Source organism: Rhinatrema bivittatum, chromosome 5 (genome assembly GCF_901001135.1).
Source record: "Rhinatrema bivittatum chromosome 5, aRhiBiv1.1, whole genome shotgun sequence".
NCBI classification, from domain to species: Eukaryota; Metazoa; Chordata; class Amphibia; order Gymnophiona; family Rhinatrematidae; genus Rhinatrema; species Rhinatrema bivittatum.
The window spans coordinates 54,910,470-54,936,800 of NC_042619.1; the positions used below are offsets into that span (position 1 = coordinate 54,910,470).

Consider the following 26,331-nt stretch of genomic DNA (forward strand, 5'->3'; position numbering starts at 1 on the left):
AGCAAGCAAGAACGCTGGCAGGAATGCTTGCAGATGACCCCACTGATTTTTCCTTCCTGGGGCAAATGATTTTGTGTGCTTCCCTTTCTCCCTCTCCTCCCCACAAAAAATTCAGAGGCTTCCTTCTTCCAGTGCCTAACAGCACACTCCACATGCACTACAAACTATTAAGCACTTCCTGCGCTCCTGAAGACATGTCACTGCTCCCAGCCTCAGCCTGCAATCCCTCGGATGGCAAACTGTTCTGCTTTTGCTTTTTTTTTTTTAAGACACCTTTAACAAAATTAGTCTAGTTCTCAACCAGGCCACTCTATTTCCCCTTTTTCATTCCTCAGCCTCTGCCACCCTTTCCTCCTCTTTTGAAAACATGACTGAAAATGCCCATCTTCTCTCCTCCTATAAACTCACTACTTGTTTCTCAATTCCCACCCAGTTCCTTGGCATTTTTCTTGCAGTCATTCCTTCCATCTGTCATACTCAGTCTATCAATCACTTTCTACTACAACTGTTCCCACTGCTTACAAAGCATACTGTGAATACACCACTCTCCACAAAAAAATCTCATTGGATCCTACCTGCCCTGCTATCAACCCATTCCCACCTTTGCATCCAAACTACTTGAACATGCTATTCATCTTTGCAATTCTCAGTCCACTTGTATCTGGTTGTCAACCCCTACATTCCACAGAAACAGCCCTTGACGACAAAGTCACAAATGACCTGTTTATGGCTAAAACCAAAGGCCTTTGCTCACTCTTTATCCCCCTTGACCTATATATTGCTTTTGACACTGTTGATCACTGCCTACAAACTGATACTTGGATTTCAGGAATCCATCCTGTCTTGGTTCTCTTACCTCTCCCATCACACTGAATGTGTCCTCTGGTGGATCCTTCTCTATCACCATTCCATTTTCTAGTGGCATGTCTCAGGATCTGTTCTGGGTTTTCTTTTCTTTCTCTATACTATTTCCTTTGGTACTCTGATCTCCTCCCATAGCTTTCAATACCATCTTTATGCTGATTCCCAGATTTACCTCTATATACCAGAAGTTTCATCAAGGATACAATTCCAAATCAGTCGGCTTGTCTGATAGTGCGACCTGGATGTCCCACCACCATCCTAAACTCAACATGGTGAAGACAGAACTCATTCCCCCACCCCCAACTCACTTCAGCTCTTCCCCCTTTCTCTATTTCTATGAATGTCTTATCCTACCAGTCCTCTCAGCCTGTAACCTTGGGTCATCTTTAACTTCTCCTCCTCTACACATATCCAAAACACTGCAAAAATCTTGTTCTTTCTTCATCACTACCAAAATCTATTTTTTAAACTACCAGAGGAACCCTTATCCACTCTCTTATCTCCTGCTTAGACTACTGCAAGCTGTTCCTTACGGATCACCCAACCATCTCTCCTTTACAATCTATGCGAAATTCAGCTGTGAAACATCTGTGCTAAAGTTGCTACACCCCCATAAAACCCCACTTCAAGTCACTATATTGGTTCTCCATCCATTTCCAAATACAGTTCAAGCTTCTCTCACCTATAAAAGATTTCATCCTGCAGCTCCTCACCACCTTTCCTTTCTTACTTTGCCTACATCTCACCTTGTGAACTCTGCTCATTAGGTAAGTTACTTCTATATAGCACATCTCTACTGCCAACTCTTGACACTTTTCCACCTTGTTGCATTGCATGCTTGAATAGTCTTCCTGAGTTGGTGCAACATGCTCCCTCTTTTGCCTTATTGAAACCCAATATAAAAACCCACCTTTTTGAGGTTTTTAAATCTTAAACCCTGATCATCTCATTTATAAGCTTTTTTTTTTTTAATCATCTTGTAAATAAATGAAATCCCCAAAGTCTTTTGCCTTATATATTTCTCTTGATTGGATTATAAACTGAGAAGAGAGCCTCTTATATGTTTTTGAACAGTGCTACATATGTGGAATAGCACTATAGATGGGCTGCGTCCCAGAGCCGGAGGTAAGTAGGCCTGGTTGCGGGCCATTTGTGGCTCTCTTTGAGAGCCACAAATGGGCCAGAGTTTTCAGGATATCCACAATGAATATACAAGAGATATTTGCATACAATGGGAGGCAGTGCCTGAAAACCTCTCATATGCATATTCATTGTAGATATGCTGAAAACCAGACTTGTTTGTGGCACTTGAGGTCCAGCGTTGACTACCCCCAATCTAGGACATCTTTTAATGCCCTATTTCGATTTAGACATCTTAAAAATCACTGATGTGATATTGAACTCAGTTTGAGGAAAGAAATGTTGGTAATAGCTAAAGAAAGAAAAATGGTTTTTTGTTTTTTTTTTTAGGAGACTCACTAGAATAAAAAAGAAAAGGAAAAAAACCAACAAGTGACTGGAAAACCCATGAATTCATGCATTTGAAAAAGTGGAAAGAAAGACTGAGGAGACTTCCATGATGGGAGGTTGCAAGGAAGCTCTGTGCATGCTCAAAGACCTAGGTTTTTCTAAGCTTTGAAAATGCTTTCCTTCTTGGTGCCGTCTGATGACATCATCACACTTGTGTGGCCTATGATATCCTGCTTGTCCACGAGGAAAGTTAAGTGTGCAAACAAAAGCATGATGAGCATTTTCGTTGATTTAGCTACAACATGTATTAATTAGTGGGTCAGAAAAAGGACTAGGATATGAAAAAATATAATTACCACTTGAATATGACAAAATATATTGGTAAAGATGAAGCCAATATTAGAACTGCACAATGGAAAAGCAAACATCTACGTTTGGCATAAAATACCCAAGTTACTTTTGGAAAATACTCTGCTGAAATCATGGATGTTACTGGAGAACATATGGGGAAAAGGACTTTGAGACTATTTGGATTAAGAATGTAAATATCACTTAAAAAGTAAACTATTCAAATAATAAAATAAACTCTTTAAACTAGTGTTTCCCCACTGTTTTAAAGACCAAGGCTCATCTACATTTACAAAAATATTGTGTAGCCAACAGCCTTCACGGTCCATGCTACACAGACAAGGAGATAATTATATGGTCAAAGGAAGAGCTAGGGAAGCACTCAGTTCCACCACTCTTCCAAATTTTAGAAAAAAGGGAAACCAAGAAAAACTTGTTCCAATCTGTCGCAGACCTGACAATGGGGTGAAACTTCATTTTTCAGCAGGACCATCTTAAACACAAAAAAGCAGCAACAATGGCTTGGCTCAGCAAGAAGAAAGTGAATGTCCTCGAGTGGCCCAGTCAGATTAAAGTCTGAAATTTAATAGAAAATCTGTGGCAAAACTTGATATCTGAAGTCTACAGATGATCTCCAGCCAACTTTAAAGAGCTTAAGCTTTTCTAACAAGAAGAATGGGAAAGCACTGCACCATCATGCAGTGCAAAGTTGGTACACACTTATCCTATGTTGCGTGTCCCATCTGCAGCAGGCCTGCAACCAGGCCTACTTACCTCCGGCTCCGGGACGCAGCCCATCCTCACTGGCTGCAGTAGACAGCTGTCTGCGCTCCCGCACCCCCGTTACCTCCTCAGGTCGTTCCTGGCTCCTCTGCGGACCTCCCCGGCTCATCTCCCCACGTGTGCCACGGGGAGACGCTGCCGTCCAGCATCCTGCCTCTCTCCTAGGCACGTGCGTGCCTTGCCAGCATTTAAAGGGGCTTCTTCGGGAAAGTAACCCGCGGCCCCGGATGATGACATCGGGCCCTGCTTCTTAAGGCAGGGCCCGCCACTCATTCCTTGCCTTAGCAACAGGTTTCCACGCTTGTCGTGTGCTCATTGCTCGTCCTAGTTCCTGACTTTGTTCCTGGTTCCTGATTACTCCCTAGCCTTGCTTGGACTGATTACTGGCTTTGACCCTCGCTTCATTGAAACTGCGCTCTGGACTGATCCCTGTCCTTGGCTAGCTCTGCTGCCTGCCCCGACTCTAGCCTGTTCCAGACTATGCTTTCGGTATCTCCCTGGGACTTGGCTCTCTCAGGCTCCAGCCTTCTACTACCCGGGTGTCACCCGTTCTTGTTCCTGGCCCGTCCTTAGCGCCCGGGTCTCTGGATCCCTGCTTCAGTCCCTCCAATACCTCTGCTGGTCCCTGGCTAACTACTACAACATCCACTGGGAGTCTGACGTAGGCCCAACACACACCATCCGGCCCCAGCACCAAAGGGCTCAACCTGTGGGGAATATGGGCTGGTATTGGCAAAGCTCCAGTCGGCCTCTGTCTCCTAGTCAGCTCCGCCTTCCGATGGTTGGGACCCGTGGGACGTGCCCTACGGGTAGCGTCAACCCCACCTTGGGCCAAGGGTCCACACCAGCGCAACATCCTAAACAACTCATAGCTATTATTTCTGCAAAAGGAATCAAAACAAATCAATTTTTTAATCAATTACTTTTGAAAGATTTCTATAATTGTTTTCATATGTAAGTGTAGACTACATTATATAGATCAGTGAAAAACTCCTACTTGAATGCATTTTGATTCATATTTTTTAGAGCAGAAATGTGAAAAATATACAAGGGTGTGAAGACTTTTACAAAACAGAAAATACATTTTTTGCTTGGTATTTATAGATGGGTTAGGCAGTGGATCTAAGATGGGACAGCATTGATAAATGTGTTAGTTATAAACCAAATTACAGTGGAGTTGGTACTTAAAGTACTTCTGAAAATGAGTAGATAAAGGCCTTTGGATACAATGGTAAGTATCCAAGATACTAAATGAGCTCAGGAAGGTGCTGACAGAGACCCTTGCACTCTATTCTATTTGCCCTTGAAGATGGGGAATTTCTAAAGGATGAGAAGAGGGCAGATGTGGTCTTGTTACAGAAAAGTAAGGGATGGGGAGGTGGACAATACAGACCCATTAGTCTAACATCAGTAGTGGGCAAAACAATAGAAACTACTAAAGAAAAAGATATTTATTTATTATTTTATTTATTTATTTATTTAATAGTTTTTATATACCGACCTTCATAGTAAATAACCATATCGGATCGGTTTACAATTAACAAGAAAATAACTGGGGTAACAATTCAAGTACAGCAAAAAACAGTAGGTAGGAATGAGTCAAAAAGTTACAATCAACAGGGTAAGAGAACTTGGAAGCTTGCAACAAGCTGGAAAGAAGATAAGGCAGGAAATAAATATGAGGTGATACCATAGGGCGTACGGGTTAAAGCATAATGGTGCTTTAACCTGGAGGTGTCAGAGTCCATTAGTGAGTGTAATCACCATAATGGGTAAGAGTGAAGGACAACTAGTGATTGTCTGGTGGGTCGGCGAAGGCTTGGTGAAATAGCCAGGTTTTAAGTCTTTTTCTAAAAGTTAACAGGCAAGGTTCCACTCTAAGACTTGAAGGGATGCTATTCCAGATGGATGGGCCAGCTATCGAAAACGCTCTGTCTTTGGTCGTCGAGAGGCGTGAGGCTTTAGTAGGGGGAAATTTCAGGGTGCCTTTGAGAATATCTCTAGTTGGTCTGTTAGAGGAGTGGAGTTTGAATGGGATTTCCAGGTCGAGTTGAAGATGATGATAGATAGTTTTATGTATTACGGTGATTGATTTATATAGAATTCTGAAGTTAACTGGTAACCAGTGTAGGTTTCTGAGGATGGGAGAGATGTGTTCGCCGCGACTGGTACTTGTCAGCAATCTCGCAGCCGCATTTTGTAACATCTGCAGTGGTTTGACAGTGGATTTGGGGAGGCCTAGGTAGAGGGCACTGCAGTAGTCTATTTTGGCGAACAGTAGCGCTTGGAGGATTGTCCAACATCAGTAGTGGGCAAAACAATAGAAACTACTAAAGAAAAAGATATTGCAGCATCTTGAAACTAGTAAGTTATAAGATCCCAAACACAACTGATTTGACAGAAAAACCTGTGTCCCCAGAGCCATTTATGGACATTAGAATACTGTCGGCATAACAGTGCATGGCAGCAAACAGGCAGCTGGGAATTCAGAAGCAGTATACTCTTCTTCCCAGCTCCCTCCCAATCCCTTCTTTACCTGACAAGTTATCCCGTCTCCCTACCTCTAATGCTACAAAACTCTTGCCCTCCCTACCAAGAACTGACTTCCAGCCACAATCCTTCATCTTTACTAGTCCTGCTCTTTCATTCCTTTCCGTGCCACCTATCCCCCTCTCCCATTCCTAAGAAATCTCTCACAACCCCCCACTGACACCAATGGCCTCTCCCTCTATCCTTTCAGCCCTGCCACGATCCCTTTTATTTATCCCATGGCACTTCCCAGCCCTGCTTCTCCTCCCTTGACATAACTCTTCACCCCTCTCCTCTCCCTCCTCCATGCTTCCAATTTTTCACCCTACCCCCCCCCCCCCCTCCTTTCCCTGCGATACTCCCACCCTCCTGCTGGTTTTCTCCCTCCTCCACTGTGCTGACAACTCACTTCAGATCAAGTACGTGCATTCTCACTTTCACAAAAGATTAGACTGCAACACCAGCTGCGAACCTCAACTGCAGTACTGCTACACAGCTCAATTCCAAAATATTAGGATGAAGTAATTCATAGTATACCAAAAAAGAGATCTTGCTACATTCCCTGTTACTGAAATCCTGGATCCTAACATGGGGATGAGTTGAAGCGCAGATTTCAACCCTGACATACTAATAGCTATATATTGGTAGTATATTGGAAAGGAGTAGTCTTTATGTTTGATATCAGACTAAGCAGGTCAAGAGAACAGATTTGTTGGATTGGTCTCAGACTGAAAGAGAAAGGATATAACTCAGCTATGGGGGGCAGGAGGGTACATATAATCTTTCAGTATCAATGCACTTCTATGCATTTCATTTGCAAGCTTTATCTTGCAGTTTACTCTATCAAAACATTATGCAGTACAGGTCAAAATATAATTAATAAAAAAAGTAAAATTACTCTGGCTCAATCCCTCTACTTTCACCCTACAAAGTTTGCCAATATGGCACACTAATATTTCTAGGATATGAATATATGGTCCTAGTAAAACACTACCAATATACCAACTCTTACTTTGTATTTTTTTAAATCCATTTTACCCAAATACACCATATGCAAGGGAATATAAAAGGTTATTGTATCCAACAATAAGGGACTTGATACATTCTGCACAGCCCTAAACTATGCCATAAAAATCATTAACAAATCAATTTAAGTTATCATAAATGTGTCAACTGGTAGCCTCTGTACAAGATGATTGGCAATAACTAACTTTTACAATCATATTGGGTCATAAGGACTGTTTTTCAGTGCAATTAAAAATGGTCACCATTGGGTCCTGCCTGGTGGTTCAGTGGTAAGGGCTGTGTACTGCCATACAGAAGACATGTATGCAAAGGCAGCATTCAGAGGCCCTGGGGGCAAGAGGAATGTCCACCACTGCACAACAGCTACACCTAATGGCCTGAGTCAGGGTGACTGTATACCAGCTTCCAAAAGGAGCCATGATCTGGGCCCTAGCAGAGGATGGTCATTGCAATAGCTGGATGGAAGGGAAATATAAAACTGGGGAAAAATCTGCAGTTGCGAATGAAGGCTAATGATGCTGTAGCCCAGTTAAGATGAATTCCAATTGTATTGTAAAGCTGAAAGGATTGGGGTAAACTTCCAGCAATATAAAGGAAGGTCAACATTATTTTAAAAGAATGATGTATTGGGCTGGGAGAGAGAGAGGGGGGGGCGCATGGAGGTCTGAACTCCCAACCAGGAGTGAACTGAAACTGGCTCTGACGGAGCCCCAGCCGTGGACAGCCTGAAACCTGCCCTTGATGTCATCAGTTGGGACCACAGAGGGGCCTTAAGTGGCCCTGTAGCAGCACGCAGCCGCCACTGGCGCGCGGCTTTGTTCAAACTGGAATAGGATTAACATCTGGTACCTGACATCTAATTGCTATGGAAGTGGACTCAGTACCGCCTTAAATAAGTCCTCTCGATCTCGTTGGGGGAAGAAGTTGTAATGGCGCGTGTCTGCTCTGCTCCAGGTAAGTCTTTAATCTAACTTGTGATTTTAGATATGCCCCTGAAAAGGAAAGGGAAAGTTAGAGTGTATCCCTCAACACTTAATATCACAGCGGGGCAGCGTACTATACCGCAATACACAGCATCCTACCCAGTTATGGAAGTGGCGAATATCCCCGCTGGTGAGATAGGAGAAGGAGCCTCAGTCTCATCTGGGGAGGTCTCTCTTAGCACCCCCCCCCCCCCCCCCGTCCTGTGGAAATTGTCGACTCTCTCACAGTTTCCCAGAGACGGTGTTTGCACCTAGTGAGCCGGTGAGCTCAGTCATAGTTGCAGAGGGAACACCCGTGGAACCTGTGAGCCAAACAGCAGCAACGATTTGTTCTCCTAAAGTCCCCACAGTTCAAGTAGGTTTGCCCCAATTGTTGAGAATTTCTATCCCAAACAGACTGTTGTGACTTTAGACTCCATATGGGAACTTGTGGCACAGCTAGGGTCTGCAAATCAAAATTGCTGCAAGCACACTAAAAGTGGATACCTTCTCACAAGAATGCAATTCCCAACTAGAGGTTCACAAAAATCGGATCCAAGGGCTGGAATATGGTGCTAAAAAAAGGGCTGGAAGTTCAATCCAATATAATACAAGAACAATTATCTTTGAACATGAAAATTAAAGTTCATGGAAAGTCATCAGACGATTAAATCTCAGACTACTGAACTTCCCCAAAGTTATTGGTGAGCAGCCTAGGATTCACTTATGAAATATGACTGAGGTCTTGAAAATTTCATCAGATAACCATCCATCTTTTACTAGGGTATATTTTTTGCCCTACCGACGCTCTGGAGGAAGAATGGAACATCATTAACTGGACTTAACAGAATTCCTAGAGGCCTCTGCAACTGAGATAGTGGAAAAAGCTACCCTATTAATTTCCTTTGTCTATGAGCAGGACCTCAGCATAGTCATGCGCAGCTATTTCCAGAACTTAAGGGTTAATTTTTAAGGTCATTTTGTACAAATATTCCCAAACCTAGCTAAGGCCACCCAGGAGAGGAGGAAAAGCTTCTTGGCTTTACATCAAGAAACCCAGTCATTAGGAGCTACTTTTTGATTAAAGTTTCCTTGCAAATTTATATTGAAATTAAATAAAGTTTGTGTATTTTTTTTCCTGAATAAAATATGTTCATAGATTTCCGTAAAAGGGTGTTCCTAGCCTCCTCTCCACTAGTAAGCCCTATAACCCACGAATAAAGAAAATGGGTAGATATCATTTTAGAGAAAAAGCATAACATGCTATGTTTTTCTTCTTTATTTGGCTCCTTTTTTGCTCTTTTCCTCCCCCCTTGACTCTCAGCATTTGTGGTCTAGGATAATGAATGATTTTTGAAATGGAATTTATTTTATTTAAAATGTTAAGATGTATTATGGCTTTGTAAGTATTGAGAAAAGTTATAAATAATAAATAAAAAAAAATAAAAAAGGATGTACTGTGTTATTTAGAGTAGCTACCTAGTAGTTAGAGCAGCAGGCTGAGAATCAGGGAAGCCAGGGTTCAAAGCCTGATTCGCCCACAGATATTCCTTGTAACTTTGGGCAAAATCACTTCTCTCTCCATTGCCTCAGGTACAATTTATATCATAAGTCTTCTTGGGCAGTACTTGAATTGAATACAGTACCTAATATAATACCAATATAGGTGCCCAGTGTGATTTTCCAAACATATGAACACACCAAAAATTGAACATTATTGTACATATATAAACTGTGAAAGATGTTTAATGATAGTGTTTTGAATTGATAACAATTAGTGTTTGGCTTTGTTGCTGATCTGGGATCAGATCCCTACTGCACAATGTACATAATATCCATAAAGAGACATTAATGCACAATGTAAATAATCTACCTCTGTAAAGATTATATAATTCTTGTCTATTCCTGTCTCCTTCCTCCCCCAGTTTCAACAACCTTGTTATATTGTAACTTTTTTACTTCTTCGGCACTGGTTAAAAGAACAGTTATTGCACCCCCTGTTATTTGTAAACATGAATGATATGATTGTATCATGAATGCCGGTATAGAAAAGCTTTAAATAAATAAATAAGTTCCATTTCATATATAACATAGTAGGGGTCAGCAGAGAAGGACTGTTTGACCCACCCAGTTGCCCCTACCTATGCTGTCTGGTCAACGGAATATGGCCAAGCTGTCCTATTGCACGTGCTGCGTAACCTGCCACCTCCCTCCTCCCAGTTATACCTAAGAGTATACATAAGCCTACCACTTCTCTGTGCTGATAGACTTGCTACCTCTCCCAAAGTTTAAGTTGTAAAAAGTCAGCTTTACTATCCTCCTTCCCCACAATTGGCCCTTTGCAATTCTTGGTAAATCGGCATGTGTGTTTATATACCTAAACCCAACCTTGCCACCTTCCCTTTGTTACTATGTTTTAGCATTACCATTTTGGTTGGTACCTTCTCTACTCATAGGTGGTTCTACCCATCCACTGTCTGCTTATTTCCTCAAGCTCCCTTCTTGAATACTGTGTACAATTCTGGGTGTCGCATCTCAAAAAGGATGTAGTTGCGATGGAGAGGGTGCAGAGAGGGGCAACCAAAGTGATGGGGGGGATGGAACAGCTCCCCTATGAGGAAAGGCTGAAGAGGTTAGGGCTGTTCAGCTTGGAGAGGAGACGGCTGAGGGGGGATATGATGGAGGTCTTTAAGATCATGAGAGCTCTTGAACGAGTAGATGTGACACTTATTTACACTTTCGAATAATGGAAGGACTAGGGGGCATTCCATAAGGTTAGCAAGTGGCACATTTGGAACTAATCTGAGAAAGCTCTTTTTCACTCAGCACACAGTGAAGCTCTGGAATTTGTTGCCAGAGGATGTGGTTAGTGCAGTTGGTGTAGCTGGGTTCAAAAGGGGTTTGGATGGGTTCTTGGAGGCGAAGTCCATTAACTGCTATTAATCAAGTTTACTTAGGGAATAGCCACTGCTATTAATTGCATCAGTAGCATGGGATCTTCTTAGTGTTTGGGTAATTGCCAGGTTCTTGTGGCCTGGTTTGGCCTCTGTTGGAAACAGGATGCTGGGCTTGATGGACCCTTGGTCTGACCCAGCATGGCAATTTCTTATGTTCTTAATACATATTACAATCCTTACGTTTAAGTGACTCCAGCAGTTACAGTTTAAAGTTAATGAAAGATATCATCTGGATGTGACCAACATGGCTCTCAGCTCCAACAGTACACTCCTTCTAGGGAGCATTTCACACTCACTCCTGGAGTGACAAGAATTCTGGCCTCCAAGGACTGCAAGTTAGGGAGAAGAGAGCCCGCTACCATATTAACTCCTTTCATGTTGTATTCGTTCCGCACTAAGATCTTCCTCTACTCGTAGAGTGCCAGTCTATGAACAGACGAGAGGGTTAGGACCTTTTCATTTACAGCACTAGTACTGTGGAAAATACTGCCAAACGAAATTAGAGAACAGGATTTAAATGTTTTGAGGAAGAATATTAAGACTATTTTTTTTTTTTAGAAAGGTCAATGAGTAATTACTTTTGTGTGTATTTTGTCAATTTTAATGTTGTGATTTGTTTTAATGTGGCATGTACTGATTTTATGCTGTTAAATTGTAATCCGCACTGAATGAATTTTGGAAGATTGCGGAATATAAGATTTTGAATAAAGAAATCCATCTCTGAACTTCCAACAAGCCCTAGCAGAGGGGCATAACTGGATCTGGAGTTTGATTAATTTGGTATTTCTAAAAAGTATTTTCAAAAAGCACAATACTAAACATATTATGGCTATATGTTAAACATTATCAGGCAAATTAAAAAAAATATAAAAAATTCCCATATGCTCAAAGTTCTGAATAACAGTCTTCATTTTTATATAGCACTACAAACCAGACATAGATCAGTCTCTCAAAACCTGTACTAGTGATCCCTTAGCCCTGGGGTGGGCAATTCCAGTCCTCGAGGGCTGCAAACCAGTTGGGTTTTCAGGATATCCTTAATGAATATGCATGAGAGAGACCTGCATACACACTGCCTCAGTTGTATGCAAATCTATTTCATGCATATTCATTAGGGGTATCCTGAAAACCCGACTGGTTTGCAGCCCTCAAGGACCGGACTTGCCCACCCCTGCCTTAGCCAATCAAGTTTTCAGAGAATCCACAATAAATATGTAGGAGATAAATTTGTATAAACTGCATCTCCAATTAATGCAAATTTATTGTGGATATCCTGAAAACCTAGCTGGTCAGCATTCAAATGAAAAGATGCTCATTTGAATTCTGACCTGAAGAGTATTAGCTCTCAAAAGCTAGTCAAGAAATGTATTTAGTCTACACCAATGAAAAGATTATCACCTTATACTTTGTTTGTTTTTGTTGACTTTGCCCAGAAATAAAGGTTATGTTGTAATGATTAATACAAGTCATAAGGAGTAATAGCTTATCAAGGAAAACTCCAGTATCTTACATTTCATTGCAAACTGATGCAAAGGGAATTATGTACTGTAGTATATTGCTATGATTGCCATGATCTGTTTTAAAAGTTTGTAAATAAGAAAAATTGCAACTAAAACTGCATCTATGTTCCTTTTTTTTTTTTTTTTTTTTTACTCAATGCTCCAGTGAGATAAGATGAACTCTGTCCAGGGCATTAACATCAGTCTATCACGTCTCCTCCCTAACCTATGTGTGTTATTTTCATTCATGAAAACTTTCTGGTTTAAGCAAATTGGAATTTTTTTAAATAAATACTGGTTGTAATGGAAACCCACAGCATAGGAAAAACAATACAGGAAATTGGACACTAGGTTATCAAGTTTGCTACACAGAGAAAATTCAATTCAGAGTGTAAGTAAGAAGTGAAACAGAGTAAGGGCCCCTTTAGTATGTAATTGTTTCCTTACAGACATTAAGTGAAACAAAGCCCTTAGGGGTCAATTCAACATAAATAACTTTATTTAAAAGCTTTTACTATACCGACATTCGTAGGACATCACCCCGGTTTACAAATAACTGAAGCAGGCAGAAATTACAATAAACACGGTAGGGGTAAGGGGAGCAGGCGAGAAAAGGGGAGGGGGCAAGAACAGCTGGAAGGATAAAAGGGCAGGCAAGCGAGAAGTGACAGGAATAAACAATAAATGAACAGTAAGAGAAATATATCTGTAACTGTTTTCTTAAATGACAAAGTAAGAGGCGAAATACTTATTTACATTATTTGCTTGGGACGTCTCCATGGCGGACGGAGTGAATTGGGTGGGAAGCGGTGCGAGAAATTGGAAGGAAGGGTAACATCTCAAAGGCAGACGGGGTGAGAAGAGAGTGGGTGAGATAGGAGCGAGTAGGAAGGAGGACGGCCGCAGATGTAGAGGGGGATGAGGGCTATGTTTGATTAATATCTGGATAGGCTTGCCTGAAGAGCCATGTCTTAATGCCTTTTTTGAAGGTATGTAAGGAGGGCTCAAATCGTAGATAGGGAGGCAGTGAATTCCAGAAGGTGGGGCCGGCTATGGTGAAAGCGTGCGGTTTGAGGGGTGGGGTGTGCAGGGTGCCTGCGAGGAAAAGTTCTAGTGGGGCGATTAGAGGTACGTAAGCATGGCATTTCCTTGAGCCATGCAGAGTTATTTTTATGCAGGGCATTGTGCAGGATGGTGAGGGTTTTGTATTGAATACAGAAAGGGATTGGTAGCCAGTGCAGGTCCTTTAGTATAGGGGTTATGTGTTCAGTCTTACTGGTATTAGTTGTAATTCTTGCCATAGCATTCTGTAAGATTTGTAGGGGGTTTGATGGTGGAATAAGGGAGGCCTAACAGAAGGGAGTTGCAATAGCCCAGTTTGGAAAGGATGGTCGTCTGCAGGACTAATCGGAAATCTTGGGCATGGAGGAGTGGCTTCAGTTTTGTTTTTTTTTTTAAGTATGTGGAGTTTGTAGAAGCCTCCTTTTAGTAGGGACTTAATGTGTGGTTTAAAGTTGAGGTGTTGGTCTAGTAGGACTCCAAGGTCTTTTACAGAGGGTAAAGGTGAGTGGGTTAGAGTGGGGACGGAATCAGTGGGGAGAGTTGTGTACTCAGGTTGATTGGAGATGAGGATTTCAGTTTTTGCTGCATTAAGTGCAAGGTGGAGGTTGGCTAATAGAGAGTTAATGGTGGAAAAGCAGGATTCCCAATATTGCAGGGAAGCCTTGAGTGTTGTTTGAATGGGGATGAGGATTTGCACGTCATCAGCATACAGGAAAAAATTCAGGCCTAGCTCAGATAGGAGATGGCAGAGGGGGAGAAGATAGATATTGAAAAGCGTGGAGGATAGGTAAGATCCTTGGGGGACACCTTGTGTCAGTGAGATGTGTGAGGATTTACACTTATCAATTTGTACAAAGTATTCTCTGTGGGTGAGATAAGAGGAGAACCAGGATAGTGCAGTGTCAGAGATGCCTATTTCTGCCAGCCGGGAAAGAACAATTTGGTGGTTGATGGTGTCAAAGGCTTCAGAGATATGGCAAGGAGGTATGATTTACCTTGGTCCATGCCTATGAGGATTGTGTCAGAGATTGCTAGGAGGAGATTTTCGGTATTACGACCTTTACGGAAGCCAAATTGCGAGGGGTGGAGGATATTGTGGTCCTCGAGAAAGTCAGTGAGTTGGATGTTGACTACCTTCTCAAGGAACTTGGAGATGAAAGGCAGGTTGGAGATGGGCCTGTAGTTTGCTGGGTTGGTGGGGTCGACAAAAACAAGTCCTACCATACAACATGTATATCAGTACATAAGTTGCTATATTAGGTTAGCCCTGTGATTTAAAATTAAAGGATTGCCATGGTTTGGTTTTGATTTGAATAATGAATTTTGTTATACATTTTGAATCTGATATTTTGTCGTACATGGATATTTTATTCTGCTTATACTATGCTAAGATTTTTTTAAATTTTTTTTTTTTTTATAGTCTATGCATTATAAATAACTACCCATAAAGTAAACAAAGTATTTACTATGTATTCTCCCTACATGCCTTTCCTATTGCAAGTACTTGGGGAAAAAAGGATTTTCTCACCAGAGCAAACACCAGCTATTCCTTATCAATGTCAGATTTGTAAGTTCTCATACTTTCTCCAAAGAACACAGGCTAAAGTCTTCATTTGGACTGCTGTCACCCAAACATAAGAAAATAAAAGTTGCACAGCAGCTGTTATGGTTGCTTGCTTTAAAAGTTCAAGGTTAAGATTGTAAGTATTCAAGGGCTGGGCTGAGATCACTCTGCAATATTTGCTAGCCTGTAGAAATGTCAAACTCCCATCAGGAAGTCATGAGTTATGGGCAAGGACAACACGCCATTCCTCTTCCAAACTAGCAAGGACAACACTCCATTCCTCTTCCAAACTTCTGAAATTTAATGATTGAAATAAAGGACAGTTGATGGGGAGGCTATTGCTCCAGAATATGAACTTTATTTCTAGAATCAACTACAGGGAAAGTATATCCCATCTATTACTAAAAATATCCAAGTAGATATAAATCTGTGCAGCTCCAAAAGTTGACCTGAACACCAAAGACCTAACCCACTAGTGACATGCAACTAACTTTCAAAACATGAATGGTAAACATTTTCCAGAAATCAACCATATTTGTATTCTACATATGAATCATGATTAAAGTATCAGCCAACTGCTTTCCTTCCTTTGTTCATTTGATACTTTAATTAGATTCCATTGTCAACTTTTAATGCTTATATAATATACAAGCATCTTTAACACTTTTATAAAACACAGCACATTTAACACACACGCAAACTCCTATCCAAGGATGACCAACAGCAATCAGTTTCAGATTTTGATAAGATTTTATTGTGAAATATTGGTTTTAGAAAAAAATGTACAAAAATGTCAGATGTGCAAGTACAGTATTTCAATAGTCTATACATGTGAAAAGCTGAATAGCTTTCATTGCAGAATGCATATTTAGACAAATACACACTATTGAGGAAAAGGACGGCAATATTCACAAGCTTAAAATACACAAGCAAGCTGAAATGGCTCTCACTGGTCAATGCTAATTAACAGTTGAAAACGGTCTACAAAGCACAATACAGTACAACTGTCCTTGCAGATCCACATTAAGGAATATCTGTTCATTATGTCATTACACTACAGCTCCAGCACACCATATCAGCAATTCAGTTTACAACCGTAAAAATGTATGTTAAAAAATGGGTTATGGAATAAAGAGAAATTTAATCAAGACTTAATACTGTGAAGCCCCTAAAAGATTTTTACTTTTGGGATTAATCAGCCAAAATATTTAAATATTAAATTTCTTAAAACTACTTACGCAGCTCAAGGAAAAACAGGTAATTAAATGGGGCACTCTGTTCAAAGCCATGAATACCAAACTCAACAGTAAAATTGAATGACAGGTGATCAGTGAATTAAAAAAAATGCTAATCCAACTATAAAATTCTCATTTTAAACCTCAAATAAAAAGGATTTCCCTCCAGAAGATTTTATGACTAAATAAAATCTATAAATTCAGCTGCAATAGCAAATTATAGGAGATTCAAATAGATAATTTATAAAATTCAGGATGGATAAATTTGTTACTTTTGGCTGCATCAAAACTTCAATTAAACCAAACAAACCCCCCCACTATTCTCCCCTCTAAAATCCTCTGCTTCAAAGAAATAGTTTCTACTCAGTATGGTATGATCACTAAATTCAGGCATAGCTACAAGTAAATTCTTAATGGCTTCACACTTTACTTCACCTTCAAGTTTTTTATGCACACACAAATCAATTTTTTTTTTTTTTTAAAGAATTTGTGAGTGCAAGATGCCCTTGCTGTTATAATCAACATTTACAACTCTAGCCTGGAAGATCTTTAAGAAATTATTTGCCAGGCATAGAAGTCTGCTTCCACTATAGAATCTAGTAATTAAAGGTATTTTTCTTCACTGTGCTGCTCAATCTTTCTAGTATGCTATAGCTGTACTGTTATCTGATTCCTGATTTTTAAGAAATGTGTACACAATGCTTCCTTCCATCCTGAGAAATTTGTCTATATTATTTTGGATACCCTGGCATGTTACAGCATTATTAAAAATAGCTATATAAATTCAAATCAATCTTGTCCTGATCTAATAAGGTATATGAACTACTCACTAGCAAAAATTCCCTTTTTGAGCTATATTTAAACAGTTAAAATTACCGATGCTTGGAGAAAAATGTTGGAGCACAATATGACATGCTTCTCTCTCCCTCCCACATTACTGATTACGTACAAGAAAACAAGTGGGCATGTGTGTGATTTCATCTGCTTCTGACCTGGCATAACTTCCTTCTTGTACTATATATTAATTCTAGCTATCATGAAGACTGCACAATTTTGCTCAAATCTGTAAACTCCAAGATTGAAGAGATTGCTCTATATTTGTGAACACACAAAGAAGATGTGACATTCCATCGGTCCAAACCTCCAAACACACAATAGCATTAAGTAGTACATATACTTGATTTAGTCTTTAGGACTAAAACATGACAGGATACTTATACAAACAAGAGGAATGCTACTGAGCAATTTAGACAATGAAAGACCTACAATAGATTGCCATTTCCCTTCAGACATGTCCCAAAATGGGTTGCATGTTTTGCAGTGTCTTGCTGTCATGTGCATACGCTGCAAGTGTAAGAATGATCTTAAACACAAGAGGTTTGGTCTTCCATTGCACAAATGCACACAGCAGATCTGCAGAACATGTGAGCTGATTGATCTTCCATAATACAGTAATGGTTATAAAAAAGGCAAGGAGCAGCAGAAACGGTTCATGTAGGTCATGGACTAATTTGCATGCAAACGTTATCTGCTCGTAAGGACAAGATGAATGCAGATAAGTACAGTTTACTATTATCTAATATAATTCCTAAGTATAGCTGAAGTGCCAGTAAATCCTTCAAGGATAAAACTAAAGGACTGAAATATGACCAACATTACACGACAGCCATTTTTAGAAGGTAATTATCCACAGGTTAACACTCAGAGGACAAAACTGGTAAATCACACCCTAAGACTTGGTCCTCTGAACGTTAATAGCATGCTTTCAACTACTAAACCAGTGCAGAATATACCCATTTGGAAAATAAAAAGTACTATGTATCTGCCAAATTGAAATAGTTCAAACTGGTAAAATTTAATATAGACAAGAATCTCATTTACTCAAAGTGTTTGGCATAATAAGCAGTAGACAGGGCAGAGTCATCTACACAGACCACGGAGACTGTCTAAACCTTATAGTCTGGACACAAATATAGATCAGTGTAAGGTACTAGGCGCATGAAAACCCATCTGATTTTGGATTATACTGTTACACTCCACCCTGGGGCATATGTGCTTCCAGATCAGAAGTTAATATCCATTCAGCACAGCTAATTTTAAATCTAGCCTGGACCATTAGCAGCTTAAATCTGTTTTGACGTCTGTACATATATGTTAATATATACATAACCAGGTAATCAATTGTTTTAAAAACATGTAAAAAAAGTTTATATACAAAAGACCAAAATTTCCATAAATAAATGTTACATGGATATAAAGGCACTTGCAAGTAAAAAATGTACAGTCACTTTTACAAAAACAAAAACTCCTTAACCTTTGGGCACTGTACAATATATATTCCTACAGAAAAATCTCAGTAAATATGAGAACATATACCAATAGTCACTATCACTGAATGATGCAATGGGTCAAAATGTAACATTTATTCTGCACTTTTCTGAATTGATGAGTAAAAAGCACCATGATTTTCCTCCTGACTTTACCATATACCAAGAAAACCAGTTTCCAAAAACTTTGCTCATCTAAAAAAAAAAAAAAAAAAGGTCCTAAAATTCTTACAAAAACAGCCTCTGAAAACTAACTTAAGTGTGTAAGACTGGAGTTATTGGCTGCTTAGAGCTCCATAAAAAGTATACCTACTTTATTGCATCTTGTGTGAAACAAAAACACTGTTGTAGTGTTTCTTCTTTGCAATAGTTTAACTATTATTGAGGCCAAAAAAAAAAAACCAAACACAAAAATATATACAAACCTAAACATCTTCAATCCAGTTGAAGTTTTGTATTCTGTGACTCTTTAGACAATAATTGAAAGCTGCATATTATAAAAAAGGTATATGAAATATGCTTACCAAATCTGGTGTGGAATGGGAGATTTCCCCCACTGCACAGAGTTTAAGGGCTTCACAGAATTACCCACATTTAAACGAAGTACAAACACTAAAGCCAGCAAACATTTCTTCAAGGAGATGTTAGTATACTGCCACTTCTATCAAACTTTTTACCCTTTGACAGTGCTGCAACCTGTTTAAGTAGCTCTCTGTTTTTAGCCTGTGATGGGAAAAGAAAGAAAGGTTTCAGAAAACACACATACAACTTTCTAGTGCTTTACGTCATATTGCATTGCTTAATTGTTCCACCACCACATATCAAAATGCTTCCATGAATTTTAAAAGTCAGCAATCCCTAAGGGCTCTCCATACATTGTAATGAAGCAATGTATAGTAAGCTACCCTATGCATATGTAAATCCTAAATAGACCAGTCCAATTTGTCGCTCTAAAAAAATAGTTTACTTCTAGATGAGTAGGGATCTCCATTTTTAGTTATTTTATTTTTCCCAGGAATGTATCAGTATTTAGAACAAAATTTATATTAATCTGGAAAATGAGTTATTTTTGTCCATTGATTTCTCCCATTTTTTCTTCTTGTTGTACTAAACACTGAAATATCCTGGAAAAATATAAAAAACCTGAAAATAAAGGTCCCTCTAGATGTGTTAGCACAGATTCTATGTTACAAAGTTGAGAGAAGAAAGTCAAGTTGCTTATCTGGTGTTCTCTGAAGATGGTAACTTAGTTACATGAAACAGCACATGGTGATGTGTAATTTTTTCAGTGTATATATGGGACTTCACAATGTTCTCAGTTCCTATTTAGTCAAGCATATAGAATGGCGAGGAGGGATGATGTGTGTCACATGTGAACTACTATCTTCAGAGAACACCTGCTACAGGAGCAATTTCACTTTCTTTGAAGACAACCATTTTCATCAGTCACATGAGTAGGGCTCCATAGCTAAAGGTAATTTTCAACAAAAAAAAAAACGAAAACAAAACAATTGCCAACGGATGAAAAACATTTGAAGGAAAGTCCCTTAAAAAAAATCCACAATGCACAAGACAACCCAAAGTAATGTCTAAACTATGTAGCCCCTCTGGGGCTGTATATGGTTTATTGGGATCAAACCAAACAAAGAAAATGGGTGGACTTCTGCACCAGATAGAAGCTGGAAGCTCTTTTGCAATTTGAAGTATGCTTCATCTTTGTGGGTATGCGGCCTAGGGAAAAATGGTTTGTAGGATTACTGATTAAGATGAAAATTATGTTGCTACTTTAGGAAGGAACTGGAGATGCAAGTAACTATTGTCCTATTATGATAAACTCTTAGCATAAAGTGGATAAGTCACCAGGGCTTAGAGCTCACTGACTTTGCTGGCTGGTGACTATGTGCTACACTAGGTTAGACAAAAGGTCTAACAAGCTCAGCATCCTGTCTGACAACAGCCAGGTGGTCACTTGCAAGTACCCAGCAGATCATAATAGGAAAGTCCATTTTCCCATAGATAAGCAGCATGAATTAGCCATGCTGTCTGGGTATGCCCTCCGTGCCACTAGGTGGCGGAGCTCTAAGATCACCAAAGTCTTTTTAGTGAGGTGTTCCTTCTTGTATCTTCCCGCGTTTCCCTGAGTCTTCAGTCCTTTTTTCCCCCTGCGTGACTGACTGCATGCGGAGCTCATCTCCTGCAAGAAGAAAACTGTTTTGTGAGAAAAAAGGTGACAAAAATCAGCAGCGCACCACAGAGAAAGTTAGAATAACTTAATATGCCTCGTCCACCAGGCTTTAAATTTTGTTCCTGTGGTAAGATAATGTCTGTCACAGACTGACATCAAGTCTGTTACATCTGCCTTGGTCCCAATCATGACCAGGCAAATTGTAGGGACCTCGGACGCATGTCCCCATGGGCACAGCACCAGAGAGCTGCCTGAATAGCTCAACTCAGAAGAACCATCCGGCTCTTATGCCCCCTCCTCTGAAGTTTCAGCCAGGTCATCACTGGGACCACATAGAAAGCCAAAGGCCCCATCTCATCGAAGGGCCACTTCTGCGGACCCTCTAGGTCCAAAGCACCCAACGCTGAAGCAGACACAACCATGAAGCATTGACGCACCCAGCGAGCATCGATGCTCCGAAGACACTGCGTCACAATCGGGTGCCACCGGCGCACTACTGACTCCTTCAAGGCCTCCTTCGATGCAACCCGACGCAGAGCCTCTCCCACCGATGCTGCCTACAACTAAACAGCCCAAAAAACATTCAACTAGGCACAAAAGACCAAAGGATCCTTCCCCACTATTAACTGTGGATTTGGATGACAGACCATCCCCTCCAAGGCTCTCCAGAAGCTCCTCAGAAGTCTTTTCAGGGCTCTCTGCAGTCTCACACTGCCGCATGGGATCCGGGCTTCAGGATCCTCTTTACAAGAAGGTTACCCGCCCACTGATTGACATTGGTCATTCAAGAGGGCCGGACAGCGATATTCTCCTCGCGGCAGTACCCTCCATCAGGATTCCCGGCGCAACCAAGGCTGCCCCCTACATCAGGCTTGACCTCCCAAGCCATATCCCAAATTTCAATGATCTTGTCTCAATTCCTCACGTCAGTGGTGCAGCAACACCAGCCACCACCTGACAAGCCCTCTGAGACTCCATTATCACCCAAAGGTTCCCCTACTCCGGGTCCTGCGCTGAGGGATCAAGCTCAGAGGCCTTCACCTCCGGCAGAAGACTCTCCCAATTAGTCTTCCTCACCAAGTTACCCATCGGACCCAGCCTCCCCGGAGGATCTCACTTAATCGCAATTTTTAGAAAAAGTGGGCCACTGACGATGTGGAGACCAGGAAGATACTGGATCCTAGGCAGGAAATGCTGGGAATCCTTAAAATATTTGATAGCCCAGCTGAACCCACAGCACTCCTGTCACACTCAGTACTAGACTCCATGATGGAAAAAGCATAGAAATCTCCTTTTTCCACAATGCCAACCTCAAGGAAAACAGACCTAAAATATCGGATGCAAGATTCGCCTTTTTATGCAACCGTCCAGCTTCCACATGAGTCAGTGGTTGTCGAATCAGCATTGCAGAAGGCGAAGAAATCCAGGCTGCATTCGAACACCCCCCAAGACGAGATAACAAGTACCTCGATTTTGCAAAGAAGGCATTCCAATCAGACATGTTAAATGCAAAAATTCAAAACTATCAAAGATATTCTGGTCTCCTCCAGAAAGCCATCAACTAGACTAAGTTACCAACGAAAATGGTCACGTTATGAAAAAACTGCCATGCTGTGGGATATCAACACGGTGTTGGCACAACTCCTCATGTTACCACCTTTCGAACCATTGGGCACTTGTCATCCTAGGTACCTTTCTTGGAAAGTGCTCTTAGTCGCCCTCACCTTTGCAAGGCGCATCAGTGAACTACAAGCCTTAGTTCACTACCCACCTTACCTTGAATTTTACCACGACAAAGCTACATTGCGTGCGCATCCTAACTTCTTACCCAAGGTGGTTTTGGCTTTCCACATCAACCAAACCATCACCTTACCCACTTTCTACCCAAAACCCCACGCAAATGAGAATGAACGAAGACTACATTCAGACAGTAAATGAGCACTAACCTATTATAAAAACCATACTCATTCTGCTAACAGAGCCACACAGCTCTTCCTCTCCTTCAACCCTAATGCACCAGGACTTCCCGTATCCAAGAGAACATTATCGTCCTGGATTTCCAACTGCATACAGCTCTGCTACCAAAAATGTTCAGAGACCCTAACCGCCGCACCCAAGGTGCATCAGGTCCGTGCGATGGCTGCTTCAATTGCTCACCTACACGATGTGCCTCTCCTGGACATTTGTAAGGCAGCCATATGGTCATCACTGCACACGTTCACATCCCACTACTGTTTGGATAAACAAGCTGCAGATGACACACATGGGGCAGACTATTCTCGAAAAGAGCACCTCTACAGCAATTCACACAGGCTCATAAGAACTGTCCGCCTCTACTCCGTTATTGAGCGCTTACCTCAGTAAGTCATGGACACATCATTTAAGAAATGCGTTCAATATTTCAGCTGGGGACTCTCAGACAGCATGGCTAATTCATGCAGCTTATCTACGGGAAAAGAGCAAGTCTGCTTACCGTAAACTGTGTTCTCCGTAGATAGCAGATGAATTAGCCATGCTGACCCACCCATCTCCCCAGACAGTTCTGGCATTGCATATGGTCTTGCTTTGACATGGATTGAAGAGACTCAGGGAAATGCGGGAAGATACAAGAAGGAACGCCTCACTAAAAGACTTTGGTGATCTTAGCGAGCTCCGCCACCTAGTGGCACGGAGGACTTACCCAGACAGCATGGCTAATTCATCTATCTACGGAAAACACAGTTTATGGTAAGCAAACTTGCTCTTCCATGTTGCTCTCTCAGAATAAAGTGATGGAGATACCCATGTCTATCTGGCTAATAATTAACATGGCTGTCCTCCAGAAACTTGTCTAAATTTTTTTTTTTAAACTCAGCTACTCTATTAGCCTTGCCCACATTTTCTGGCAACAGATTCCATATTAATTGTGCGCTGACTGAAAAAAATAATCTTAAATTAGTTTTAAATGTGTTATTAGTTAATTTCATGAAGTGTCTCTTAATCCCATTTGACAGAGTAAAGAACTGCTCCCTAAACTTGTTCTATAACACACAATTTTATAAACTATCTTGACTTCTCTCATTTATTTCTTTTCTGAGCTGAAAAGCCCCAACTTTAGCTTTTCTTTATAAGAAAGCTCTTCTATAGCCTATATCTGCTGCCTTTCTCTGCATTTTTTACTGCCTCTTTTTTGGTACACAGCCACTAACTGCACACAGTGCTCAAATTGTGGTCACACAATGCATCCATACAGAGGACGTTAAACTATTGCAGTAGCATATAACTTTAAAATGGAAGACTATGATAGAATGAGGAAATTAAGTTAGAAGTCCAGATAAAGTATTCCATGGATTAAAAAAGGTCAAAGGAAGACCAAACAACCACCATCATTGGTTTAATGGGCGAGGTAAAGGAGGCAGTTAAAGCTAAGGAGAAATAGTGTCTTACCTGTTAATTTCCTTTACTTCTGCTAAACCAGTCCAGAACCTATGGGTATATCCTCTCATCCAGCACACAGAGGCAGAGTTCTATTTTTTTTTTTTAAATGACATCAGATTATATGTAATGTCTAGAACTAATTCAGCCAGTTTATTACTGTCAAAGCTAAAAAACAATATCAGAAAAAATAAAATAGCCAAACCAAAAACTCATTTGCAAATCTGTATCTTGCAGTGTCACAGTCTATCAAGCTAAAATTAATAACACAAACTTTTATAAAAATCTTTCTTGAAGAAAGCCAAGCCCATATGCAACACCTAGTAAATATGAAAATAGCTAAATCTGAAACTTTGTCTAACTTCTTATCCTATTTATATATAATGGGAGAGGTTCTGGACTGGTGTAGCAGCAGTAAAGAAAATTAACGGGTAAGACAATTTCTCCTTACTCTACCTTCTGCTCCACCAGTCCTGAATCTATGGGAAATACCAAAGCCAATCTAAGAGTGGGTAGATGACAATCCTGCCTTTAAGACTGAAGATCCAAAAAATGTATAGCGAGAATGTCCAACCTATAATGCCTTGCAAATGTCCCCAAAGTAGTCCATGTAGCTGCTTTACAAATCTCCACTGGGCTTACTGCGCATCTTTTGGCCCATGATGAAGCTTGTGCTCATGTTGAATGGCCTTAATCATTTTAGGTACTATTCTACCCTGCAGTAAATAAGCCAACGAAATGGCATTTAACCATCTAGCAATCAAAGTCTTTGACGCAGATTCTCCCTTTCATGGTCCACAATAATGAACCTCCCTCTCAGACTTTTGAAAATCCTTAGTCTTCTCAAGGTAAAACTTTAAGCATCTCTTAACATCCAGCACTTTTAATAGGAAAATCTTCCTTACACTTCCTCTTGTTAAAAGTAGGCAGAATAAGACTGATTAATATGAAAAGATGACACTACCTTAAGTAGAAAAGGAGCCAGCCTTAAAATAATTTTCTGTAAATCTCAAAAAAAGGAGATTGACATGACAAGATCTGTAATTCAGAAATTCACGTTGAAGTAGTAATTGCTACCAAAAAGTGTTTTAAAAGTTAAATCCTTTATTGTCTCTCGATTTAAAGGCTCAAATGGAGGTTTAGTTAACGCTTGCAAATCTAAATTTAAACTCCAATGAGGAAAAACAGATCTGATTGGAGGACGTATGTGTTTCACCCCACTTAGAACGGGAAATATCCCTATGGGAAGAAAATCAAACTACCATTAATTTGCCCCTGAAAGCAAGAAATGGCAGCTATTTGAACCTTCAAAGAGTTTAATACTAAACCTTTATCCAAAACACACTGCTAAAAGAAGAGAATTTAAAATTTAAAATTATTTGCACGCCTATACAATGGGAGTTAGATCTAAGCAGAATATTCCCTATTTGTACAACCCATGGAGATAAATTCTTATTCCTACAAAAGTCCTCAAATATGCACCAAACTCTTATATAAGGCAGAGAAGTCGAATCTTTTCTAGAGTGCAACATTGTACTAATCACAGAGGGCTAAAGAGGCTTAAGCCTAGCCATAAGCAAGAATGGAGTTGGATCCTCCATCTCTATAGGTCCCTGATGTAGAAGACCCTTGACTTGTGGCAGGAGTAGATCTGCATACCATGGCCTTCTTGGCCAGTCAGGAGCTTCTAGCACCACTAACACTTTTCTCTCTCTATTTTCAACACTCAACCTATTACAGGCCATGGGGGAAAAAGATACAGAAGCCTGTATCCCTTCCAACTTTGTTGAAAAGCATCTATCACTTTGCTGATTACTTATCTGCTGCAACTGAAAACCCTTACCTTCTTGTTTTGATTGGAAGCCATCAGATCTAACTGATGTGGCCCCCATTTCTGCACTATCTGCAAAATAAGCTTCCTGACATAATTCCCATTCTCCAGGATCAATTAATTTCTGACTTAGATAATCTGCCTGCTATGTGTTGAACTGTCAACTGAAGCAGCTGTTTCTCGGCCCAAGCAAACAAGTCTGTCTTTTCCAAATACCTCAATTGCGTGTTCCTCCCTGCTTGTTTATATATGCAACTGCTGCTGCATTGTCACAT

At 40.5% G+C, this 26,331-nt stretch overlaps 1 protein-coding gene across 1 annotated transcript in view; it reads right to left on the reverse strand.

Moving 5' to 3' along the window:
* Positions 1-14,833: 14,833 nt before the first annotated feature.
* The window catches only part of FAM76B (family with sequence similarity 76 member B), a 92,063-nt gene continuing 80,565 nt past the window's right edge, over positions 14,834-26,331 (reverse strand). The window contains 1 exon segment of the mRNA XM_029602376.1: positions 14,834-19,349. Coding sequence (XP_029458236.1) covers positions 19,260-19,349 — 90 coding nt within the window. The 3' untranslated portion in view covers positions 14,834-19,259.